The sequence below is a fragment of the Apium graveolens genome, chromosome 4 (genome assembly GCF_009905375.1).
Source record: "Apium graveolens cultivar Ventura chromosome 4, ASM990537v1, whole genome shotgun sequence".
NCBI classification, from domain to species: domain Eukaryota; kingdom Viridiplantae; phylum Streptophyta; class Magnoliopsida; order Apiales; family Apiaceae; genus Apium; species Apium graveolens.
In genome coordinates this window covers 7,141,836-7,168,146 of record NC_133650.1, presented here as the reverse complement: position 1 = coordinate 7,168,146, position 26,311 = coordinate 7,141,836, and the positions used below count along the sequence as shown (strand labels likewise).

Here is a 26,311-nt window from a genome sequence, read left to right as displayed (position 1 = left end):
TACTATTAGGTTATGTAATTCTCGGTAATCCATACACCATCTGTCGTTTGTCCATCAATACCAGTGATTGAAAGTTTACATGTCCCATATGGACGTGCCACAACCTGGTCTTATCACTAGTTCTCGAAAGAAAACAATTAGCATTACTTGTTTCGACCAACAATTTATACAACCTATTCTGATACCTCTGAACTTTGAAAAGCAACTTATCTTAATTATCATATATCCACAGAAAACTCCCCTTAATAATTACTCGATTACCCTCCTCAGATAATTGACCAATGCTTATAATATTGCTACAAAGAGTGGGAATATAGTATACCTCAGTTAGAGCCTTATCTTCTCCATTTTTGCACTTGAGAATCACCATGCCCTTTCCTTCGATTTTTACCGTTGATCCATCACCAAATCGAACTTTACCAGTTATGTCCTCATTTAGCTCTCTAAACTTTGACTTGTATCTCGTCATGTGATTGCTTGCCCCATTATCGAGATACCACAAGCTCGAGCTAGTGTTCCTTGCACTTTCATTCTTGGCCAACTTAGGAGCTATTGCCATTTCATTTAGGAGCATCATGTTTCCCTTTTCTTCAACATGATTAGCCAATAAGAGTGCTGATTCCTCATCCTCAACTTGTGCCATGTTAGCTTCTTGTTTAAACTCTCTCACTTTTTTGGGTCGTCTACAATCTGCTGCATAGTGTCCGTAAAGTTGATAGTTGAAGCATCGAATTTTGCTTTTGTCTCGATTGACACGTCCCTTCCAATTTGTCGAGGAATCACCTCCAGCTTTTTCTGTTCGTCTCAACCACTCTTCTCTGGTTAACAAGAGCTTTCCCTCGTCTCGTTCACGCCTGGACCACTCCTCTTGTGTCATCATTAGTTGACCATTTGTACTGTCAGATTGACCCCTCAATCTTTCTTCGTGAGCCTTAAGAGCACCCACAGTCTCTTCCACAGTCAATGTCTCCATATCACTGAATTGCTCCATAGTTGATACTATCTGCAGAAATTTTGTGGGGGCTGCTCGTAATATTTTCTTGACTACATATAATTCACTCAAACACTGCCCCAATGCTCTAATATTAGTCACCAATCCTGTAACCTTCATGCAAAAATCATCGATCTGCTCATTGTCTTTCATCACCATTGATTCAAACTCGGTCTTAAGAGTCTATATCTTCCCGTTTTTAACTTTATCAGCTCCTTGACAAAGTGTTTTGATGGCCTGCCACGCATCCTGAGCCTTCATCTTATCTGCAAGACTCAACAAAATCTCTTCTGATATCGCCTGGTAGATCATTGCCAACGCAATTTTGTCCACCCTATCATCACACGACACCTTTGGATCACTCGGCTCTATTGCCTCCCGCCAAACTGAGTAAGCTTGCATGATGACCTTCATCTTAAGAGCCCACGTCATGTAATTAGTCTTTGTCAACATGGGATAGCTGAGTCCCATCGATCCACCTTTCATCTTGTTCACATCCATAGTCGCTGCTTTCCACAGGTAACATACAGTACGCCTGATGCTCTGATACCAATTCTTGAGTCTGCTAATCGTTAATCAAATATATATATATATATATATATATATGAATATAGTTGTTTAACAAAAAACTCAGAGAAAAATGCACAAAGAACAATTGCCCAACGACCTGTTTTCATTCCATACAGCAATACCAGATATAAAGACTTGCCAAAATAGAGTTGGCTATAAAACAGGAACCTGTTATCAACTAAACTCCTACAAATACTCCAGCACTAAGTTTATTCAACTAGTCCTACAAACTCTCCACAAAGAAATATACGACTAAATCAACTAATGTTTGACAGACTTATTCCCTAGAAACAATCAAATAAACATTAAGTAAAATAACATCTAAGTTTAAGATTAAAACTAACAATTTTATAATACAGTTAGAAGAATATAAGATATATTACTTGGGTCTCCTTAAAAATATTTTATACCATATAGAAAAGAAAAAAGTTGTTCTTCAAGTCTCTCTCTACAAATAGATTCTACTGTATTGGTACATATGCCAGGAAATCCACTAATCGAGGAGAATAAAATTTAACAAATAATAAATAACTAAAATTAACAGTAACATACTACTCAACTCGGGTCTCATCTACAGTTTAGTATACAATATTAAGTTTATCTCGCTCATCGCAAAAACAAGGTCAAAACATAAAATGATTTGAAGTAGTGCACCATTGACCAATTTAAACAAGGATCATATATTAAAAAATACGGAAGAACAAGAACAATCGTAATAACAATATAGCCTCGTTAAATACATCAACTGAAAACCTCATTAAGCTATTGGTTAATGTTAAACGTTGTTTATTAGTTTTTTATATGGGACTTAGTCATGAAATATGTCGATGAAAGTCCCTTTATTTTAGGAGTTTGTATGAGGCATGGTAGTAAAGTTCGTGTAGAAAGTGTTCCTTTGATTGTATCCTTATTTTTAGCTGTTAAGTTTTTGTTTTTCACTTTTATATGTCCCAGTTATTATTAATAAGAAACCAAGCCTTGTGGCAAGAAAGTCTTATATTTTTCTCAGTTTTCATATTATACATTTAATATATGTTCAGTATATAATTTTGTTTGACAATATTTGTTATCAGAACTTGGAATTTCTTGCCAAACTGCGATGGACATTAACAAATCTAATAGAGGAGATTCAATAGGCTTAAGCTATCTGACATTAGCAAAGAAAAATATATGCATGCACAATGAGTGTCGGTGGCGATAGAGCAAAGTGATCCGAGAGTGGCTGTGGAAGAAAAAATAGAAATGGTTGTGTTGGATGTGTTGTAATATGTTGCTCTCAATTTCAGAGAAAGGAATGTCAAAAGAAGTATAAGAAGCATTGAAAACAATGTGTCAAGGGGCAGTACATGTGAAAAAGGTGAAGGTTCAAAAATTGAAAGTTGAGTTTAAATTGTTGAGCATGAAAGATAATGAACAATATTGTAAAGGTAAATAGACTACTGACGAATATAAGAGCTCTCGGAGAAGAGATGAAGGAATCCTATGTGGTCAAAAAATAGTTGTTGTGCACAGATTTTATGGATGAAAAATCAATTATTGGATTATGGTCTATAAGTGGACAGAATCCCTATTTTCTGTGATAAAACAAGTGCAATTGCCATCACTGAAAATCCAGTACAACATTCAAGAACAAAGCACATAGATATCAAGTACCACTTCATTAGGGAACATGTGATGAATTGTACTGTGGAACTTCATTTTGTTCTTAGAGAAAAGCAGCTTGCAGATATCTTTACCAAGCCACTTGATGAATCCACCATTTATAGGTTGGTAGTGAGTTAGGTAAGCTTAATTATTCTTAAATCATTTCAAATATTTTCTTGCAAGTTATGTTGCATCCAGAAACTTAATTGATTTTTCTGATTAGATGAAATTTTGGCTAAGTCAAAATTTACATCTCGATGGATGCTCATTATCCATCGACTTTGATCATCCGTTGGAATAGAATTTCTTAATAAAAAATATCTTCAGATTGTTTTGACTTTAGAACAATTTAGAAACTTTGAGACTTTTTCAGGAAAAAAGTTGAGGGATCTTTAAAGGCACATGAAGAAAAATGAAAGAGAAGTGGAAAAGGTGAACCTAATGAAGGACAACTTATGCTTACCAGAGTAGAGCGGAAGAAATGTAAAAATGATGAGGGTAAATTGTTACTTACATGTGAAGATTAGGTAAAAAGATCAAACAGGAGAAACTCAGATTGTTCATCATCAAATTTTAAGAGTCGTGGATGACGTGTTAAGACCAATCGTGGATGACGTGTTAAGACCAACACGAAATGTTACAATTGTTCTTCATATGAATGTTTGTTGTTGATTGTCGAAGGCCTAGGCGAGCTAGAGAACAAAAGGAAGAAGTTAACATGGACAAGCTCGAAGGAGATGATCTAGCTTTACTTCTATCAAAGTGTAAGTTACTTCTAGCAAAGTGTAACAAAGAAGAATAAAGTATTACTCTGAGTGAAAGGCACGTAGTACCATAAATTATGACTAATTAGTTGCAAGTTGAATTGAACGTGTGGTATCTAGATAACGGAGCAAGCAGTCACATCACATGCGTCAAATCAAAATTCACAGAATTGAATAAGTAAATTTCTGGATTGGTGAGTTTTAGGATGGTTCAACTCTGAAAATAAAAGGAAATGATATGGGTCATTTTTCTGCAAGAATGAATAGGTTTTCACCCCTAATGATATATATTATATTCCAAACATTCGGATAATATAATAAGTCCTGGGCAGTTGTTGTCAAATCCTATTCTTTTTGATATTATACAAAATTAAACTTTTACGTCGTACATTTTATGTCGTACATACAATAACCCGGCATAAATTACATTTTATACATCGGATTTATAAGATGATGACGTATATTAATTCTTTTGAAACTACTTTTTACGTCGGTTCACAAAAAAACACGATGTATATAATTGATATATACGTCGGTTCAATTAATGTCGACGTATAATTATTTATTTTACGTCGAATTTACATAAACTGACGTATAAAATTATTACACATGATTGACATATACGTCAGTTTTCTAGATACCCGACGTATAAAAGAATAACATATATGACGGTTTTTTCTTGTCCGACATATATTAAACTATATTGAATAAGAGGATAAAAGCAAAACATTTTAATTTGGAAGTAAGAGTAGTTCTCGGTCAATTTCTATTATTTTTCCCCCATCACACTCCCGACTGTAACCTCCTCCCCAGGGCTCTAGTACTCTCTTGGAGATTTAATTCAGAGATTTCAAATCAAATTATCCATATTGACATCTCTACTGACCATTTATTCTTCCCCAAATCAAATTCAGTGGATTTTCTGTGACAAAAACAACCCCTATATCGACTATAATTAACAAATCTCTGAACTGTAACATTGGGCTTAGAAACCATTACACCATTCATATGTGAGAGATTTCAGGTTAGAGAAATTGAAATCTTAATTGCTATAATTTAGACAATGCCTATTTCATCTTCAAGCAATTCTCAACCTAACAGTTCAGGTATATATGAAGTACTCTCTCTCTCTCTCTCTCTCTCTCTCTCTCTCTCTCTCCCTCTCTCATCTTTTAGTTTTTCTTTAAAATTTCCCTAACTGAATTATAGTGTTGGTTATATTTTGCTACTTAATATTTTTAATTTTATTTTCTTTGGTGAACCTAATCAGAGTAGAATTACTAATGAACTGGCTAGTAATGTGTTTGTTGCTGAAAATTGGGTTGCAAAGAATGTATCTACTCATACCTCCCCCAATTGTGTTGACATAAGGTACAGACTGATGATTAATCTTCGAATTTTTTATTTTTTTTCACGTAGATAAGGTTTGTTTTAGTTAATTTGATTCTTTCTTTGCTGTGTCTTTAATTTAATAATCTATTCTGATGTTAGTGAAATACTACGAATTTTCCTGTTTTTGGTAGTTATTGTGAACCATGGCGGAGTGATTATAAGGTTTATATAGGTTTATGTAGGTTTATGAGGTTTATGTTCTGATAGCAATTTGTGGACCATTTTCTATTCCAGTGAAGATACCCTGTTTTATAGACATATTTCAGATAACTTAGAAATGAAAACTGGAGATTACTAAAGAAATAAGTTTATTCAAAATCCCTCTAATATATTTATCTACCAAATATATGAATTTTTAGAATTAAATTGTGAAAGTTAAAGGCTAAAAAACCTGACAAACTATTACAAGTCTTTAAATTTCAGATATTTTTCCTATTTTGGATGCATATTTTGAAAGCCTTAGACGCTTAATTATTGACCATCAATGAGCAAAAGTTGTGGCCCTGCATTTGAAATATGATTCTGCAAGATTTCATTGAGGTCGAAGATGTGTAGAGAACACTATATAGTATATATGGAGTGCTATTGAAGTAATTCTGGTCTCGTTAAATTCTGCTATGTTTTGAACAGATATTTTGAAAGTTTAAAAACATAATTACTTGATAGTCAAAGAACGGAAGTTGTAGGTTCATGTGTAGAGAATATCTCTGTAAGATTTCTTGTGTACTGGACATGTCGATTTTGAGATATAGCTATTCTAATATGGCTGATTCAAATTGTTTTGTGCAGAAAACAGGATACTATTGAAATTGATTTTGAAATATGGATTACATGACTATCTATAAAATTTGGATATGATGCAGATCTTTATGGTTAGAGTATTTGAGAAAATGAATTTGAGTAAGTATATAGAGAAATTACGACCAAAACAATGTGACTCCAGATATAACATGATATAACATGTGGGAATCCGCTTTTCAGGTTTTACCAAGTGTTTGCTGCTGCTGTAAAAAAGTGGCGAGTTGGATTAGGACCAGGAGAAGAGTAGGTTACTTAAAGGAAAACCGTGCTCTAAGAATCGTAATTGGATTGCATTCTAATTGGAATGCAACAACAAAGGAAAGCCGTTCTCTTAGAATCCTACATGTTACCAGCCTGGGTCTTATAAGCTCCAATGTCTTAATAATTTATTAATCCCAAAAATTATATATTACTGTAAATATATCACATTTAAAATAACTAATGCAGTCAAATCAATTGCAAATAAGCTGATGTTCTTTTATTTTGCTGTGATACCTTTTTTTATTTATTTTGAGCTTGTATATTTCCTATATAGATTTGTTGATTTAACAAATTGAATTTATTTTTTCGGTGAAACAAGGGGGAATAGTCAAGTGCAATCTCTGCTACTACTGGTTCTCCATGGCATGTGATTTTTTAATCATTTATGGTAAAATTGTTATTACATTTGTTGCTGAATAACTCTAATTTTTACATACTCCTTATAATTACTTGTTTTTGTAAGCATTGATAATCCGGTGCTTTATATTACACTGATCTTTGTAGTAAATATCCACTTTTCATAAATTATTCTATGTTGTGCACAGGGAGAGTGTTAAGGGAAAATATCGGTTCATGGACTCCATGTGGTCACGATGACGTATTAACTCGTGCACTTGGGAATAAAAAGCATCACGGATGCGTTAAAAGGGTTGGAGGAAGAGCAAAAATCAGAGGGTTTTTGGATCACAAAAAAAGCAAACAAAGCCAGTGGATGATTTGGAAATAAACATGCTGCAATAAATGATATGGTTAAATATTGTATTAAGATTTTATAAATATTGTGGATGATTTTCAATTGTAGGATAACACTTATTTTAATTTATTAAATCATTTTGTTTAGAACATAGGAGTGCAAGTTCTTTTACATCAGACTAATATTATGGCTTGCAATAGCAAAATTTCGCCATTTAATATATGAACAAGCATCTATTTTTATTTTTATTGATAAAATACGTCGGTTCTTAAAAATGCAAGCGGCGTATAAAATGCACAAATACGTTTCTTAGTAAAACAACCGACGTAATTTTGCATAAAATATACGTCGGCTTTAGACCTTATACGTCGACTTTTTGGCTTTTATACGTCGGCAATTTATAAAAATATACATCGGTTTTTTTCTCTTCTTCGTCGATGATAAAAGTGACGTATATTTGACATAATACGTCATCTTTTTAACAGACGTAACAACTAGTCCCTATATACGTCCCCCCTCTATACGTCGTCATTTTGCCGACGTATATGACATATTTAACCGACGTAAAAGGCCTGTTATTTACTAGCACAACAAATACTAATCGCAGGTGTTGAATGTGTTCAATCCAAGTCCTGCTATATATTAGTATATCATCGAAAAAGACAAGTACAAATTTTCTTAAATAAGGTTGGAATACCTCATTCATAAGTGACTGAAACGTCGATGGTCCATTTGTAAGCCCAAATGGAACAACAAGGAAATCAAAGTGCCCGTGGTGGGTTTTGAAAGCGGTTTTCTCAATATCTCCTGAATCCATGCGAACTTGATGTTATCCGGACCAGAGATCCAACTTTGTAAAGAAACGAGCTCCATGCAATTCATCCAACAACTCATCGACCATTGGAATTGGAAATTTGTCTTTGATCGTTCGTGCATTTAATTCACGATAGTCCACACAAAGTCGCCATGATCCATCATGCTTTTGAACTAACAACACTGGAGAAGAAAATGGTGAACGACTTGGTCTAATAGTACCTTGAGAGAGCATGGTTGAACATTGCCTTTCAATCTCATCCTTTTGTCGGTATGGATAACGATAAGGCCGCACCACAATTGGCTCGGTGCCTGTTAATAATGTGATGCGATGATCACAACCCCGCGATGGTGGAAGTCCTTGAGGTTCCTGAAAAAGGTCTATAAATTCAGCCAACAATTTTTCCAGTGAAGATTGTTGAGTCACCTCTCCTTGAAGGACATATATGTTGCTGCCTTTTCAACCAATTTCCCCTGCCAAGTAATAAGCTATTTTTGCAAAGTTAACTGCATTGTTAATGATGAAAAATCCCACAATATAGGTCCCAAGGTTTGAAACGATCCAAATGTTCATTTGGTGAGACTCAAGTCACATACTTGGGCTATGTTATTCATGAAAAAGGAGTCTCAGCGGATGTAAGTAAAGTTGCAACTGTTACAGAATGGCCTTTACCGGGATCAGCTAAGGCTTTAAGGGGACTTCTAGGTTTGTCCGGTTACTACCGTAAATTTGTGAAAGAATATGGTATTTTAGCTGCACCTCTCACGAGTTTATTAAAAAATAATCCTTTCCAGTGGACAAATGATGCTAAACAAGCTTTTCAATCCTTGAAACAAGCCCTCTCTTCTGCTCCAGTTTTACAATTACCAAATTTTGATGAGAATTTTGTGATTGAATGTGATGCATCTGGTGCTGGTATAGGGGCAGTATTACAACAAAAAGGTCATCCAATTGCTTATTTTAGTCGTAAGTTGACTGAACGACATCTTAAACTCCCTGCTTATGAGCGTGAACTAATTGGTTTAGCTCAAGCTGTCCAACATTGGCGTCCATACATTTGGGGACGTCCGTTTATAATTAAAATCGATCATTACAGTCTTAAATTTCTGTTGGAGCAGCGATTGACGACCTCTCCACAAGAGCATTGGGCCAGCAAACTATTGGGGTTTGATTTCAAGGTAGAGTACAAAGCTGGTGCACTAAACAAGGCTGTTGATGCCTTGTCACGTCGCGACATTGAATGTAACAGCCTGTGTGCCATATCTCAGCCTCAAATTTGTCTAATGGATGATATTCGTGAAGAGATTTCTCATAGTGATGTTCTGCAAGGCATCATTCACCAAATTTCTACGGGCGAGGCAGGTAAGGATTGGTTTACCAGTAAAGGTATTTTGTTAAATAAAGGTCGTGCTTATTTATTGCCCACATCGCCATTAATTCCAACCATCATTCAGTCCGTACATGACTCAACTCATGAAGGAATTCAAAAGACTATCTATCGTATGAAGGCTGATTTTTATTGGAAGGGCATGAAAGCCACAATAGAGGATTTCGTTCGCCATTGTATAGTCTGCCAACAACATAAATGGGAAAACTTGCATCCCGCGGGGCTCTTACAACCACTTCAAATTCCAGGAAAGATCTGGGTTGAAATATCAATGGATTTTGTTGAAGGATTGCCCAAAGTAGGTGGAAAATTTGCTATGTTTGTAGTGGTCGACCGGCTTTCAAAATATGCACATTTTATTCCACTCGTGCATCCTTTCACCGCTGTCTCTATAGCTCAAGTTTTCTTCTCCAACATCTATCGATTACATGGCCTTCTAGAGTCTATAGTTAGTGATCGTGATCCTATTTTTACAAGAACTTTCTGGCGTGAATTATTTCGTTTATGTGCTACTAAACTCAAATTTTCTTCTGCCTATCACCCTCAGACGGACGGACAAACGGAGGTTGTTAATCGTACCATCGAAATGTATCTGCGTTGTTTTGTGGGGAATCAGCCTCGTAAATGGGTCGAGTGGCTACCATGGGCAGAATACTGTTATAATACATCTTTCCACACCTCCCTGGGCAACACTCCATTTCATCTAGTTTATGGTCGTGCACCTCCTACACTCCTAACTTATGAGCCAGGAATAACTAAAGTTGATGCTGTTGATGAGGCTTTACGAACTAGAGATGAGATTTTGTCAGCAACACGACAACGCTTACTCCAAGCTCAGGTGAATATGAAAGCCTCATATGATGCAACTCATCGGGATTTAAGGTTTGAAGTAGAGCAGTTTGTATGGCTCAAACTACATCCCTATCGCCACCGCACATTGGGAAAAAAGGCAGGTGGTAAGCTCTCTCCCAAATTCTACGGGCCATTCAAAATTTTGCAACGAGTGGGACAAGTTGCATATGCTTTGGAGCTTCCACCAAATTGCAGAATTCATAATGTTTTTCACATTTCTCAGCTTAAAGTTTTTCGTGGGGAACCTCCTGTTTCTCCGCCCAGTTTACCTTTAATGCTTGATGTGAAGATACTTCCTCAACCGTTGTCCATCTTCCGATCAAGACTTAATCGAGGCATTCTGGCGTTCTTAGTGCACTGGAAGGGCCAGGCTGCTGTGGACGCGACATGGGAAGTAGCAACTGCTTTCCAGGAAGATTATCCTGAATTTGAGCTTGAGGACAAGCTCATTCTGCAGGAAGGGAGTAATGTTATAGATGTTTTTGTTGGAAAGAAATATAACAGGACTAAAGGAGGGAACTAGATTTAAAAAGCATCCAGTATTTATTTAAATAAGTTCAAAACTCTTTTATAAGAGAAGATAATCTAGGAGTAATTTCATTTTTAATATTTAGAGATATTTAGTTTATCTCTAAGGTTGTTAACATTATCTTATCAGGTAGCTCCTAATTTGTAGAAAGCACTTGCTTATCTCTTTTTATTAGCGTGTACCTTTTCCTTCTATATAGAGAGGGAATAATATTGAATAAAGAACATAGAATTGTACAACGATCGATTAGTTCATTCAACCGTTAATATATATGTAGGTTTATTTTTTAGTGTCATTTTAGATGGAAAATGTATTGTGTTTGCACTATCTCTAATGGTTATTTTGTATATTATGGTTTGTTATCGGCAGATTTACTTAACATAACACAAAATTATCTATGAAAACATAATTTGCAAGATTAAAATGCCATTATAAAATTTATAAACACTTATTTTGAACTTGTTTAATTTTTTCCAATTTTTTTTACCTTTGGTTATTGACATGTTGTATATTTTGAATCAGAAAAGCATATATACATGTGAACAATACAACTCAATCATAAACATGAAATTAATTATTTAATTAGAAGTATAACTGACTTTTCCTAGTGAATGATCATTTTCCCACAAACATCCACCAACCATATCCGGAGACAATTTTCTGAAACGTATCTGTTAGGGGGAATACACACAAGTATAAAACCAAATAAACAATGCAAAACACACACTCAATATATGACTCGGAAAAACGCATGCCCCAACTTGTATTATTAATCAAAACAATTATCAATAATACAATCAATCTCACCAAACGGTATTCACTCAAGCGATACTTAAATCAAACAATACTTAAACATACATCAAAACAATAACATGACTATGTATATATAGCCATCACAAACTTAGCCAGCAAGACATACCTAATCTGATTACAATAATAATTGTCTACCCATATAATTATTACCCATTCCCATTATAAAAATAATTTTTAACACATACAATTATTACCCAACTCAATTATGATAATAATTGTCTACCATATAATTATCATCCAATCCAATTATGTTTTCTATCACCAAGCCCATACTACCTATTGGGTTTAACCCCAACAATCCTCCCCTTCAACCCAATATGATTTCATGCACAACCGAATTAACGGTCACCATCAAGCCATCGACGTCTATCCACCAATACCTCCCCTCAAACAATAACCCCTTCTTCTAGTACAAAAAGATTTTTCTTATCTTTTTGACCTTCGATTATCTCTAAATCTCCTTTAGTGACTTTCAATGTATTATTCTTCATCATAACAGTATATCCCAAATCAACTAATTTACCTAACGAAATTAGATTTCGATTTAACTCCGGTATGTATCTTACTTGAGTTAACTTCTGAACACGAACGTTGTGACGTTTCATTGTTACCTCACCAATGCCAACAACCTTTACCATTTTACCGTTCCGTAAAGTACCATCTTTCCCTCACACTTTTTGTAGGACGAGAACCACTCCCTCCTACCACATATGTGATGAGAACATCCTGAGTCAAGCACCCATTTTTCTTTTGATTCCTTCTCTTCTTGAACCAAAAGAACAACTTCATCAGTTTCTACAAGCGAAACAGTACCCCCTCAATATTTCTTCAACTCTCTCAAGTCTTCTCTTGCCTTTGGATACATAAATTGTATATGACCCAATTTCTCACAATAAAAACACCTGATATTAGGGTTATATTTCTTAACATACTTCTTTTTTGTGTCACGCGCACGTACCACGAATGCACTTCCATCATATGTGTCACTCGATTCTTGTTTCAATAATGTTTCGTCTTTCAGAAGAACAACAATAGTCTCATCCAAATCTAACTTTGTTTTCCCAACCAATAAAGAAGTCATCACAATATTATACTTCTTCGGTAGAGACACTAGTAGTACAACAGCTTTGTCCTCATCCTTTAATTTTTCATCCAAATTATTCAACTGGTTGATTAAGCCATGAAAATGATTAAGATGATCTCTTAAATCTCCGTCTTCTTCCATCTTGAGCCCGAATAAATCTTTCTTGAGAAACAGCTTGTTGGCCAAGGACTTTGAGTGGTAAGTCTTCGTTAACTTCTCCCACAAGTTCTTGGGATTTTACTCTTCAAGAACATCATACTTGATTTCCGGTGCAAGGGCCAACCGGATCGTTGATGCCGCACGTAACTTCATGTATCCCTACTTTGTATCATCAACTTTAGTAGGCTTCTTCTCTCCGAGAGTCGCATATAACCCTCGTTGAATTAACAGATCTTTTACCGTGCTTTGCCACAAGTTAAAATTATTTCTTCCGTTAAACAGTTCAATCTAAAATCCCCCAACCTTCTCCATCATGAACCTTGGCTATGATACCAATTCTTAGGGGGAATACACACAAGTATAGAACCAAATAAATAATGCAAAATACACACTCAATATATGACGCATAAAAATGTACGTCCCAACTTGTATTATTAATTAAAATAATTATCAATTATACAATCAATCTCACCAAACGGTATTCACTCAAGAGATCTTAAGTGAAACAATACTTAAGCATACTTCAAAACAATAACATGACTATATATATATAGCCATCACAAACTTAGCCAACAAGAAATACATAATCTGATTACAATAATAATTGTCTACCCATACAATTATTACCCATTCCCATTATAATAATAATTGTCAACACATACAATTATTACCCAACTCAATTATGATAATAATTTTCTAGCCATACAATTATTAACCAATCCAATTATATTTTATATTACCAAACCCATACTACCTATTGGGTTTAACCCCAACAGTATCAACAAACTTTGTGTTTTCTAATTTGTTTTGTATGTTCTGACTCCATAAGAGTTCCCTTAAATATACTTTTTTGCCGTCCTCTAACTTTATATATATAAGCAACCAAGCTTGAGTGAGAAATAAGCCTAAATCAGCTCAATTAAAAGAATAAAAAGAAGAGGCTAGAAGATAGCATTAATTATTAAAGAGGGCTACAAAACATAAGCCCCCTGATAACCAACAGTGGGTTCTCCAAAGAACCAATATTGAAGAACCAATATTGAGCTAAACCAATTTTCTGCCAAAAGATGAGGAGCTTAGATTATGGTTCAGATTATGGAGGTAGGGATGTATGGTCTTGTTCATTAAAATTTGTTAGCTAGGTTAACAACCAGGTGGTGTAGAGATTTATGCTTGTTCTAATTAAGTTTAACACTACCTACATTTATAATGTTCTAATATAAATATAATATAATTTCACATTTAATTATAACATTTTAATGAAATACTATACCTAATCCGTTAGCCTTTTTCTTACAAAAGCTTCAGCTCTCTCTCACTTTATTCTAGTATTTTCACTTCTATGTTTCTATGTATGAGCTATCAATTTTGTGTATTGTGTCTTGTTACCTGCACAGTAGCTAGCCATTTATAGGCTTCAAATTTACCACCTAAAAACACTGCAACATATTCAATACTATAAGACTTCATTTTCAGCTGGTGTCTTGATTCTCTATACCCTACCTTTAATCAAGAAACTCACTTAATCTGTAACTATTATAAACTTCTTCAGTTTGCTTCACTTCATGCTTAGGCTCCATCTTTGACTTTCAATATTTTCTGGAAACAGCTGCTTCATGCTTCTTTTCTTCCTTCCATATTACACCTTCTAGGTGCAACTTTTGTTCATATCAGGGTTTGAATTCTAATATCATGGCGGTAGCATCCATGAACTCTGCCTCGCACGATGATAAGGAGACACAACGCTATTTTTCTGAGAAACCCAAGTAACCAGGTTTTTATTGAGATAAAATGTCATCCCTCCTGTACTCTTCCTGTCATCCAAACTTCCTGCCAAATCACTGTCCTAGAACCCCGTTAAAATGTAGTTTTCCTGTCCTTTTGTATACTCCCAGATGTAGTGTATCGTTCTATTCACGTGTATCGTTCTATTCACGTAGCGATAGATTCGCTTAACTGCGTTCAAGTGCAGCTCGATTGGTCTCTCCATGTACCGACTAACTATCCCAACTGCAAATGTGATGTCTGGGCGTGTGTGCACCAGGTATGGCAACCCACGAACCATGCTTTTATATTGAGTGGAATTCACAGCTTTGCAGTTTTATCAGTATGAATCTGTAAATTTGGATCCATGGGGAACTTGACTGTATTGCACTCGACCAGACCTGCCTTCTCGAGCACTTTCTTAGCATAGCCTGATTGCTTTACTTCAATGAAACCATCACTTTGAGTCACCTCCAAACCTAGATAATAAGACAATTTTCTGAGTTTCGACATATCAAATTCTCTACTCATATCCCCCTTGAATTTGATAATATCTGGCAGGCTAGTACCAGTGACGATTAAATCATCGCCATAAACTCCAACAACTAGTGAATCAGCTATAGATTTCTTTAAGTAGACGACGTGTTCGAAGGGACACTTGACAAAACCCAGTTGCAAGAGGTACTAGTTAAGACAGGAGTATCATGCCCGAGGGGCTTGACAGAGTCCGTACAATGCTTTAAGAAGTCTGTATACTTTGCCTACCTTCCCTGGTTTTACAAAGCCTTTTGGTTGTCGTATATAAACCTCTTCAAGGAGAATGCCATTTAGAAACGCATATTTGACGTCGAGGTGATGGACCTCCAAATTTTTTTAGCTGCTAGTGTCAGTAGCAATCGGACTGTTTCTAGCGTCGTCACAGGAGCAAAAATATCGTCAAAATCCACATATTAGCGTCGTACGTATCCCTTTTCCAAAAGCCGCGCTTTGTGCTTAGTCACCTCACCATTCTGATCTTTCTTTTCTTTAAAAACCCATTTGAGATCGATGGCTTTATGTCCCTTTGACAATGTTGTGCGTATCCATGTCTTGTTTTTTTCAATGAAGCTCATCTCCTTTTTCATTGCATCTTTTCACACATTCGTTGTAATAGCTTGTTCAAAACACAAAGGCTCATCAATCCCCATCAGAAACAATTCTTCTTCGAGTTCTACCTCCGTTGAATTAGCATAAATATCTACAAGAGATCGGAAATGCCTGGGTTGTTCACTGTGATCGCTGGTAGCATTGGTATCGATGTTTTCACCCCTGAGAGAAATAATGGTATTCACAGGGGTTGTAGGAGATATTGGTTCAGGTTTAGAACTGTGTTCTTGAGTAGCAAACAGTTCTATCATGTTGCTTGTAGAAAGTCCCAACCTTTACTTTCGTCGAAATTAAACGTCCCGGCTTATGTGGACACTGCCAGAAATTGGATCGAACATCCTGTATGCTTTTGTCCCCAGTTCTCGACCAATATGAATTAACTTTTTACTTCTGTCATCGATTTTCTTTGTGTGAGCAACATGTACTTTAATATAGGCCACACAACCAAATATTCTCAGGTAATCTACACTTGGCTTTCACTCGATCCAGGCCTCGTACGGTGTGATATCAGAAAGGGATCGAGTTGGCAGTTTATTGAGGATGTAGACATTATAACGGACAGCCTCCCCCCAATATTTTGCTAGCATTTCCTTTCACTCAGCATGCTTCTCACCATAGAATCCACCGTACGATTACGACGCTCTACTACACCGTTTTGTTAGGGTGTGTATGGCGCTGTAAAATGTCTGAGAATGCCTTGGCAGAAGGCTTTAAAATACTTGGAGCAAAAATCACTACCACGAAAGGTGCGCAAAACCTGTATACCTTATTTTTCACCATTCTCAACAAGTAATTTAAATATCTTAAAGTATGTTAAGGCCTCATCTTTCATTTTGAGCATATAAACCCACATCATACGAGAATAATCATCCACTACCAACATAAAATAACAATTTCATGCGGGAGTGGGTGGAGACAAAGGTCCACAAAGGTCTAGATGAATTAATTCTAGTTTAGTTTTTGCAACGAAAGTTATTTTAGGTGGAAATGGCTTACGTGTTTGCTTGGACATGAGACATCCACTGAAGATTTCACCAGGTTAGTTGATAGAAGAAAAGCCATGTGCCATCTGATTTTTTGACATCAAGTGTAGCGCTTTGAAGTTCACGTGACCGAGGCGTTGATGCCACAACCAGGCTTCCTCCTCGCCTTTTGCTAGTAGGCATGTTCGTTGTTCTTCTTAAATATAGATTTTATACAACCGATTGTTCGACCTCCAGACCTTCATGAGCAATTAACCACAACTTTTATAAACCCAGAGGTGCTCACCGTCTAAAACTACCCGGTTTCCTTTCTCAGAAAGCTGCCCCAAACTCATAATGTTGTTATGCAAGGTGGGCATAAAGTAAATATCTTCTAACACTCTGGTGTCTCCATTTTTGCACGCAATTCTGATAGATCCTTTCCCTTCAATCTTTACCAACGAGCCATCTCCGAACTTTACCTCGCCCTTAATTGTCCTATCCAATTTCTCAAACTTGTCTCGTCAACCTGTCATACAGTTACTAGCACCATTATCAACGTACCAGGTGTGCTCCTCAATCTCTTTGGCATTACTTATTTTTCTGTCCGCAGAGAAAGTAATTTCGTCATCCACACTGTTCTCACAAAAAACCATTAACAACGCAGGTTCAGTGTCATGTAGTTGTGCCAAATTAGCTTCACCCTTTTCTTGTTTATTACATCCTGGTTTGCGACACTCAGCAGCGAAATGGCCGTATCCACCTCAATTGTAACATTTTATCTGGCTTCTATCTCGAATAATTCGATTGTCCCTTGTTCTATAATCTCCTCCACTAGATGAGATATATTTGCCCGATCTTTTCAACCACTCTTCTCTAGTAAGCAGTAGCGTGCCATCAGCGTTCTCCTTCTTTTGCCACTCATCTGCTGTCAATAGCAGTTGCTGTTCCTTACTACTTTCTGCAGGACCTTTTAAGCGTTCTTCGTGAGCCCGAAGAGAATCGATCACTTCTTCCACAAACATCGATTCCACGTCCCCAAATTACTCGATCGCAGAAGCTATTTGTAAGAACTTGGTTGGGACATCCCTCAACAATTTTTTCACAACGTACTCCTCTTTGATTGCTTCTCCTAATGCCCTAATATTTGTGACCAAACCATTCAGTCTCATACAAAAATCATCCAATTTCTATGTGTCTTTCATTTTCAATGACTCAAACTCTATTTTAAGTGTCTGTGCCTTTGCTTTTTTTATCTTGTCCGCATCTAGGAAAATTATTCTCATCGCATCCCAAGTCCTCCTAGGATGTTTTCTTTTTCGCAACTTCCAGTTAAATATCATCCGATATTCCTTGATAAACCATGGCCACTGCCCGCTTATCTGTCTTCTCCTCAAATTTTGCTTTCGGGTCCTTGAGCTCTATTTCTTCTCACACCACGTGTGCCTGCATAAATACTTTCATCTTAATGGCCCAAAAGGCATAGTTTGACTTTGTAAGCATTGGAATGCTCAGCCCCATAGACCCTTCCTTAGACTTGCTTGCCTATATTCTTTGTGAACGTAAACAGAGTTGTTAGGTGATTAATAGCTCTGATACCAGATATAGAGTGAGAATTGTGAAATAAAGAAATGGAGAGAATATAATTCACTTGTAAGAAAATCTTCTCAATCGAATTAATTAGATAGGCCTACAGAAAGAAAGTTAATAAGTTGTTATCAACTAAACGACCTAAAAACAAGGGACTATGTTCTGGTTTAACCTATACTCCTAAACATACCAAACAACCACAGACAAAGTCTATGCTTCAACGTTCACAAAACAAGCATGTTGATTATTATGAAATAAACAAAACAAAATAAAGAACTAAATATGTTTAGATTAAAATTAATCCCAGCAGGGGTAAAGTTTAGGATGTGACTGCCGTTACATTGTTTTTGTTTCATGACCAACAGTACTGAGTTTTCCAAAGAATCAATATTGAGCTAAACTAATTTTTCTGCAAAAAGATGAGGAGCTGATGTAGAAAATTATGTTTGTTCTAATTAAGTTTAACTATTACCTATATTGTAATATTATAATATAATTTCATATTTAATTACAACTTTTTAATGAAATAATATATGCAAGACCCACGAGTACATAGAAATAAATAAATTTATTCATATTCGTATACATAGAGTAACAAATTTGCAAACAATTCTTTAGTTTAATTACTAAGAGAATTTTATAGTTCAATATGAAAATATTAATATATTGATTGGTAAAATAACATTTTTTCTTGTTTTCCCATACAATAGAAATACATACATGAAACAAATAGTTAATTCAAAATGTCAAAAACATTTTAGCCCATTGCTATTGTTTTTCTTAGAAAATGCAAAAAATAATATAAAATGTAAATAATGAAGTCTAATAACATAAAATGTTCTACAATCGGCAATCTCACCAAAGTCATAGGTTAAGTTTCTCCTAATTTAATTTTTGTGTTTATAACATTTTCATCATAACTATGAATATAATTGTTCATCCTCATCATACAAGTATTATCCAAATTTGAGCCTGAATTTGAATAACCAATTATTTTTTCATTCCTAGGTTTTAAAACCCATAAAGATCAAGAAGAATAAAATTTTGTTATACAGGTGCCATATTGAATTAATTTTATGGATAAATGCTTCTATAATCTACCATGGGTAAAGCAAACAAAAGTATCATAAAATCATAACCATGCTCTACCGGTGGAAACCCCAATTTTCTTAAGCATCAGAAACCCTTGAATTTCCATGCTGCAAGTGATTTATGTGAGAATACATTCATGGACTTGGAAGAATACAATGAGTTTTAACTATATGATTTTAACTTAAACAGGATATATAATAAAGACACACCCTTTTATTTCACACAGAAGAGTTACAAATCATATAACTTTTATAACTTCAAGCTCTAGCTTGATTTTCTCTCACTAGGCTTCATCCTTTTTCTTACAAGAGCTTCAGCTCTCTCTCACTTTCTTCTACAATTTGATATACGAGACCTCTCTTTATCGATCTTGGTGCAATACAAGTAATACTGACCATGTTTCCAAGACTTTGAGTGCAGTTCAGAAGGAAGATTGTTTTGTCAAAAGTTTCATGGAGAACTAAGTATTTCATACCCTTCTTTATGTGAAAATCATAGGTTGAATTGTAGATGAAGAAACTCAAAAGGCTTGAATGTTTGCTGAAGTAATGTTAGTACAACAGCTTATCAGAAGCCTTAAAGTCGCAACCATCATGAGGACATGAGCATTGTTCATAGATACAACTGAACTCATGCTCCTGTTGCTAGTTGAAACTGATAATCTCTTTGCAACCATATTCTTGGTTTGTGCACCAAACATTGACTGATTCGATAAGTTTCTCCATAGCTCGACATGAATGGCACGCGTTCTTGTATATTATAGTGCTGCAGGCACAGCTCGTGCAAAGTTCGTGTCCACTGTCACACTACATTAACAAAAGAAATTTTTCAAAACAAATACATAATCACATATTTAACATTTGATATAAAGTAACAAAAAAATGATTTAATTTTTATAAATGGGGCAAATAATCCCGACTTAATTGACATCTTTAAGTTAAGAGCATTATTAGAAAAGAGCAGTGATATTTCCACAAGCAATACCAATGCAATTATCGTTTCAAAGTTAAGAAATTTACATGCATTGGATGTAGTAATTAGTAAATTTATTTAGTTAAAACACAGTGAAGTGGAGAAAAATTCATTTTCTCCACTTGCAGATGAAATCTTATGTTTGGCCTTGGCTTCCTGTTCAATTTGATCTGCGTCCATCCTATTTGCTGATAACAAAATGGGAGTTGTTGCCGCAAAGCTGCTGCTTTTCACTAAGTTATGGGGACCACAATGTAGAATGGATAAAGCCCAGGTCCATATCACGTTATTAAATTTAAAAATTACAATACCTAAACTTTTTAAGCCCATTTGACATTGTTTTTTAACCTTTCTTTTTTAAATGTTAGACCTTAATTACTACCTAATATGAGAAAATGTGTTAGACCTTAATTACTACCTAATATGAGAAAATAAAAATGTTTCTATATGATTTCTAAATTCTAAAGTTTGATTTTTAATCAAGGAATGTGTCTACACATTTAAAATTAATTAAAAGCTCTATGAATTTTGTGTCACTAGTAATAATTGAATTTAGTGTGTTAAACTTCTTATAGTAATCGGTAAAATTTCTTGATCAAAAAAGTTTTTAAAAAATATTAAAAATAAACCTTTAATCATTTCTTATAAATATATATTAATTCACACCACTTCGACTTTAAGAATACCGTGTCCTAATTAATCAAAAAATTATCTGGTATCTTCATTGGTTATTTATTTTGTACTCACTCTTAAATTTATCGGGGCATAAATATATTTTTTCCATTAATAATTTGTAAGCATAATGGTGCACATTAATAATTTATATGGAACCGGTTGTATTTAACTGGTTGTATTTAGTCAATTGTATTTAACAGGTTGTATTTAGTTGGTCGTATTTTGTAATAAATATAATCGTTTTACTAAATATAACTCGAGCGAACATAACTGGTCCAAAAACCGGTCTTATTTAGTTAAATACAAGCAAAAACCGTCGTATTTAGCTAAATACCACTAATTTTGGACATGTTGTATTTAGGCCTTTTCCTTGTAGTGACACCAGAATTAAAATCAAAACGATTGAACACAAGATTTGGAGGTTTAATTTATTTAGAGTAAATGACACTTTCCACCCCTTATAAATATTCACTTTTTCAGTTTGATCTCAAACTTTTAATTTTGGTAGAATGCATCCCATAATTTTAAATTTCACTTCATACTTCACCCTTTTAATAATTTTCGTACAAAATAACCGTTATTGTCAAGGGTAAAGTCAGAATTGTTTTTAAAGTTTATATAATCACGATATGCACCCCGTAGTTTTAATATTTTCACGATATGCACCCTATACACATATTTGATAAAATAAATATCTTTTGATATTATTATTTAAAAATAAGTATAATTTAAAATTATCTACAAAGTATTTAAATTAAATTAATTTGGATAAAAGACTTTATGTGATTTATATTCAGATTTAATAGAGATTATTTATATTTTAATTATTTTTAAGTGAAAAAATATTATCTAATATTATCATACAAATTTATATATTTTTTGGAATGAGTCGAAATTAAAATGGGGGGTAATCTGTTACAATATTATAAATATGGGGTGCACATTGTAATAATATAAACATAAAAAATTTATTTCAATTTTACCCTCGAAAATTGTTAAAAGAGGTGCGATATGAAACGAAATTTAAAGTTGAGGGATGCATTCTGCCAAAATTAAAAGTTTAAGATCAAACCGAAAAAGTGAATATCTATAAAGGGGTGCAAAGTGCGATTTACTCATTTATTTATTAAGAAAATAATCCTCAGAATTTGCTTACATCTTCGAATACTAAGTATTCGAAACAAAAATACTAAAAGAAACCATTACAATCAGTTGTGTTATATAAGTTTCTTCTTATCACTCTAACAAGCTAAAATTTTCCTATCAAATAATCTACCAAAACATAGATCTATAACATATGAGTGTAGTTATGTAAGTCTTTAATGTTGTGTAGAATATTGAATAGCACTTCTTCGTGTAAAGTCAACAAAATTTTGAATCACAACTTTGCTTTAACTGTTGGAGAATGTTTGAGAAGTAGCTGCTGATTTGATTGATTATATAGCCAATCTGAATTGTAGTTAGGATAAGGGGATAGGTAAGGTGGCAGATTTTCATCGATTAATTTGAACTTAAGCGAACCATTTTATGCTCAGAAGTCGACCACTAGAATCTACATGTCGACATCTCTCATTAAAATCCATATTCCTCACCTTTATTGAAGTCAATATGGTATTGGGAAGGCTATAAGTCGACACTAGCTCTTATATGGAGCTACATGTCCATACTAGATTTCGCTTGAAGCCTAGATGTCAATCAAAATAAGTGCTAGAGCCTAGATGTCGACCAATGTAAGGTTCATATCGACTAGTTGCAGTTTGCCACATGAGTAGCAATTTTCATTTGTTTAGGGCTAAAAGTCGACATAAGGGTCCCAATAAAGCTACATTTCAACATTTTACTCTCTACAAGTCGAGATGGACTTTACTTGGAAGGAATTGTGGCTTTTAACCTCCCAGAAGTCGACTAGAGCCACTTGAGGAGCCAGAAAGGCGACGGGGAACAACTGATTATAGTGATTGGGTATTTAGACTTCCTTGAGTTGATGGCGACCGAGGTATACACATCTATAAGCTAGAGTTTACTTGAGATTTTACGTCTTGGGTCCAACGAGAAAAAGTAGAAATGTTCTTGTAATTGTGATCCGTTGAAGCCTTCTTGTTCTTGAAACTTTAACCCTGATCTCTATAATCTTAATTTTATGCATTTCCTCTTCTAATTTTTAGATCTTCTAGTCTTTGAAATTCATATGAAATAATAATTCGGTGTGAATCCTCACTTAACAATCTTCCTAGAGATAATATTCAGTTTTTTTTATGAATCACTAACACCTAGTGTAATAGTCTGTTAAAAAAGAAAATGTGTACCTCAAGTACAAGCTTAAATGTGTTGGAGAAGTAAAGGCAGTGTTGAGAGAAACACTACAAGAATATTTAGTTATAACGACAGAAAACTCCGTTGGTATGTTATGGACATCCGTTAGTAAAACTGCTTGCTAACGGAATGACAACTAAAATATTCCATTGGAGGAAACGTTGTGGGGAAGTCTTTGCCAACAGATTTATTTTTGTTACTAAATTTAACAGTGGAATAGCAGCGGACTAACAACAGAATTTTTATTCTAGTGCACAACAACATCCCGACCAACTTAACAACGGATTATTCTGTTGATATTATTAGCAACCCTATGGCAACCTAATATCCGTTGTTAAATTTAGTGGTAGATTTGCAACAACAAATCCGTTGCTAATATTATAGCAACCAAATGAAAACGAAATTTTTGTTGTTAAATTTTATAACAAATTATCAACAAAAAATCCGTTGGTATTATTAGCAACAAGAGAGAATCTCTGGTTAATTTTTAGTAACCAATTCGTAACAGAAAATGCGTTGTTGATTTGAATTTTATTTAGTAACAAAATACCCACTAAATCTGTTCATTTTGGTGACAAATTTTCAAAGAAAATCCGTTATTATGTTATTTTCCCAACAGATGCATAACATATTCTATATATAAGATTTTTAAAACCTGGACAATTTTACAAATAAAAATAACAAAAGACAAAAGTCTTTTTGTATTATAGTAACTGCTAGCAAACAGATATAGAAATCCTTAAATACCGATAACTAATTCAAAATGGGGCTAAGAGATACAACATCTCTCTAGCCCTATACTTAAAAACGGATCAAACATAACATCCAGATTGAGCTTGAACCCGTCCTAATTGAGAGGGAGCGCGCTGTCCAGATTGAGCTGAGCAGGAGCACGCTGTCCAGGTTGAGTTTGTACGCGTTGTCCAGATTTAGTTGGTACTCCCCGTCCAGATTGAGATGGTGCCTTTTCAACAGTGTGTCTAAACATCCTCATAGGTGCCTGTAATACAGAAGAAAACTAAGCGACAAACTCAGCTCGTCTCTTTACAAACAGGTACAGATAAAATCTAGCAGGTTGGTTTACTAATCCATTACATATGGATGAATACTGAAATCTTTGATGAGTCAACAACTAGATATATCATAAATAATTATGTGACGGCAATAAGTCCTATAAGAAATTATATTTAAGTGCTTTTAATTAAAAAATAACACATGTCACAAATATGCATAAAAAGAAAATGTGTAACATCATGGTTTACTTGTCCATTACATAGCCTAAATCAACTTCAATTGTCTCACGAGCTAAAAAAGTGTTAATTCTTAACATCGTTATCTAAAATGTCCTTTAAGGGGAAGGATTTATAATTTTTTAAAGTATATGGTCAAGGATTTATTCATGACAAAAATATATTAATTATCCTGATTGCAAGGATATAAAACTACAACATATGTCCTGATTGCAAGGATATAAAACTCACATATTTTAATTATCCCACAACAACATATCCCCTGATTAGAACTGATCCGAAATTCCTTATAAAACAAAGTTATAAGTTGAACATAATAACTAATGACCATTTAAGATAGATCTAAAGGCTATATAATGTCCATTTAAAATTGATTTTCCCACAACACTCAACTGAATTAGTTAAAGATTTAGCTTACTTGGTCCGTGTAATCCAATGTCTCAACGAATGTTTTGGTAACTTGATTATGAAGAGCAACATCATCCTTTTTTCCAACATTTGCAGATTGAGACGGTGTCTTTTCAACAACATTCTTAAACCTCTTCATCGGTGCCTGTAATACAGAAGATAATAGAATAAATTACATAAAGCATGTATATGATAAAGCTATTTAAGATTTCAATTTAATAATGTTCTGACAAAAAAATAAAAAACATGTTAACAAAACCTGTTTGTACAAGGTTAACAAGGATCATGAACATAAAACTCAAATTAATACTAAAACAAGAGAAAGAAAATTCAGTGCTTAGCACAAATAACTGCTTCCAAACTATGACTTCCTGAAGAGAAATTAATCTACACTTAAAAGGAAAAACAGTGGCAGAAAAACTGATAATGAAGTCTACCTTTGCATCTTTTCTCTTTACTAAATAATTAACTTCTGGACTCTTATGCCGCTCAGATAAACCTCTGTCATTTATATCTTGTCCATGGCTGCTTCTACTAGTATGATGAACAAGAGACAAACCTGATTGCCTCACTTCTTTGTCACCTGCAGCGAGAAGAGCAGGGCCATCCTCTTTTCCAACATTTGCACTCCGGAAGCGCTTCTTTTTATTCACCTTAGCAAAGCTATCATAAGCAACACTTGCGCCCCCACTACCTTTGTTAGGACTCGAAAAAGGAGCAAAGCCAACACCCTTGTCACGAATACCCACATCACTGGGACTTGTATCAAGAGTCATAGGCTGCAAATAGAGTAAATAAATAAAGGGCTCTAATTAACCATCCAATAACAAGAACAAAAATTAAAGAATACTAACAAAAATTCTCGCCCACATTCCAACCTGACCACAACAATCAAAATAAATTTTAAAAGAAAAAACAGAATCTTGTAAATTATCTTAAGACTGTCGCTGCAAGCACAAGGTAACCCAAAATATATCCCAGGCTTTACAAGCCAGTCCACATCAAGAACTAAATGATCACAAATAGAACAAAGATAACCCTGAGACAAGCCTATAAATCACAAATAGAACAAAGATAATCCTGAGACAAGCCTATAAATCATAAATAGAAAAAGAAGACATGAAGATGACGTATTACAAATAATTAGGTCCTATGTTGATGGAAAAACTCCAGAAATACTAGTGCAATCCATCTAGAAAACTGTTAATTGGTTAAATTCCTTGCTGGTAAGCTTTTAACCACATAAGAACAACACTAAAACAAAAAAACCCTAAATTGGTTAAACGAACCATCATTCATATACCTTATAGTATAAACCCTAATACACAAAAAAGGGGGAAATGAAAAATTCTTGAATACAGAGACAGGAAAGGGTAAATATATA

At 34.5% G+C, this 26,311-nt stretch overlaps 1 protein-coding gene and 1 long non-coding RNA gene across 3 annotated transcripts; one reads left to right on the top strand and one right to left on the bottom strand.

The window, feature by feature from the left end:
• Positions 1-211: 211 nt before the first annotated feature.
• Positions 212-1,150, bottom strand: LOC141718249 (uncharacterized). The gene has a single exon (XM_074520629.1). It carries the CDS (start codon positions 1,148-1,150, stop codon positions 212-214), a length of 939 nt encoding a protein of 312 aa, XP_074376730.1.
• Positions 1,151-4,710: 3,560 nt separating this feature from the next.
• Positions 4,711-7,268, top strand: LOC141717622 (uncharacterized). Of its 2 annotated transcripts, XR_012573713.1 has the most exons (5): positions 4,711-5,075; positions 5,240-5,340; positions 6,151-6,261; positions 6,343-6,811; positions 6,969-7,268. It is a non-coding gene; the product is annotated as an uncharacterized LOC141717622 (long non-coding RNA). The 2 variants fall into 2 exon arrangements; XR_012573714.1 differs by lacking the exon at positions 6,151-6,261.
• The last annotated feature ends 19,043 nt before the right edge of the window (positions 7,269-26,311 follow it).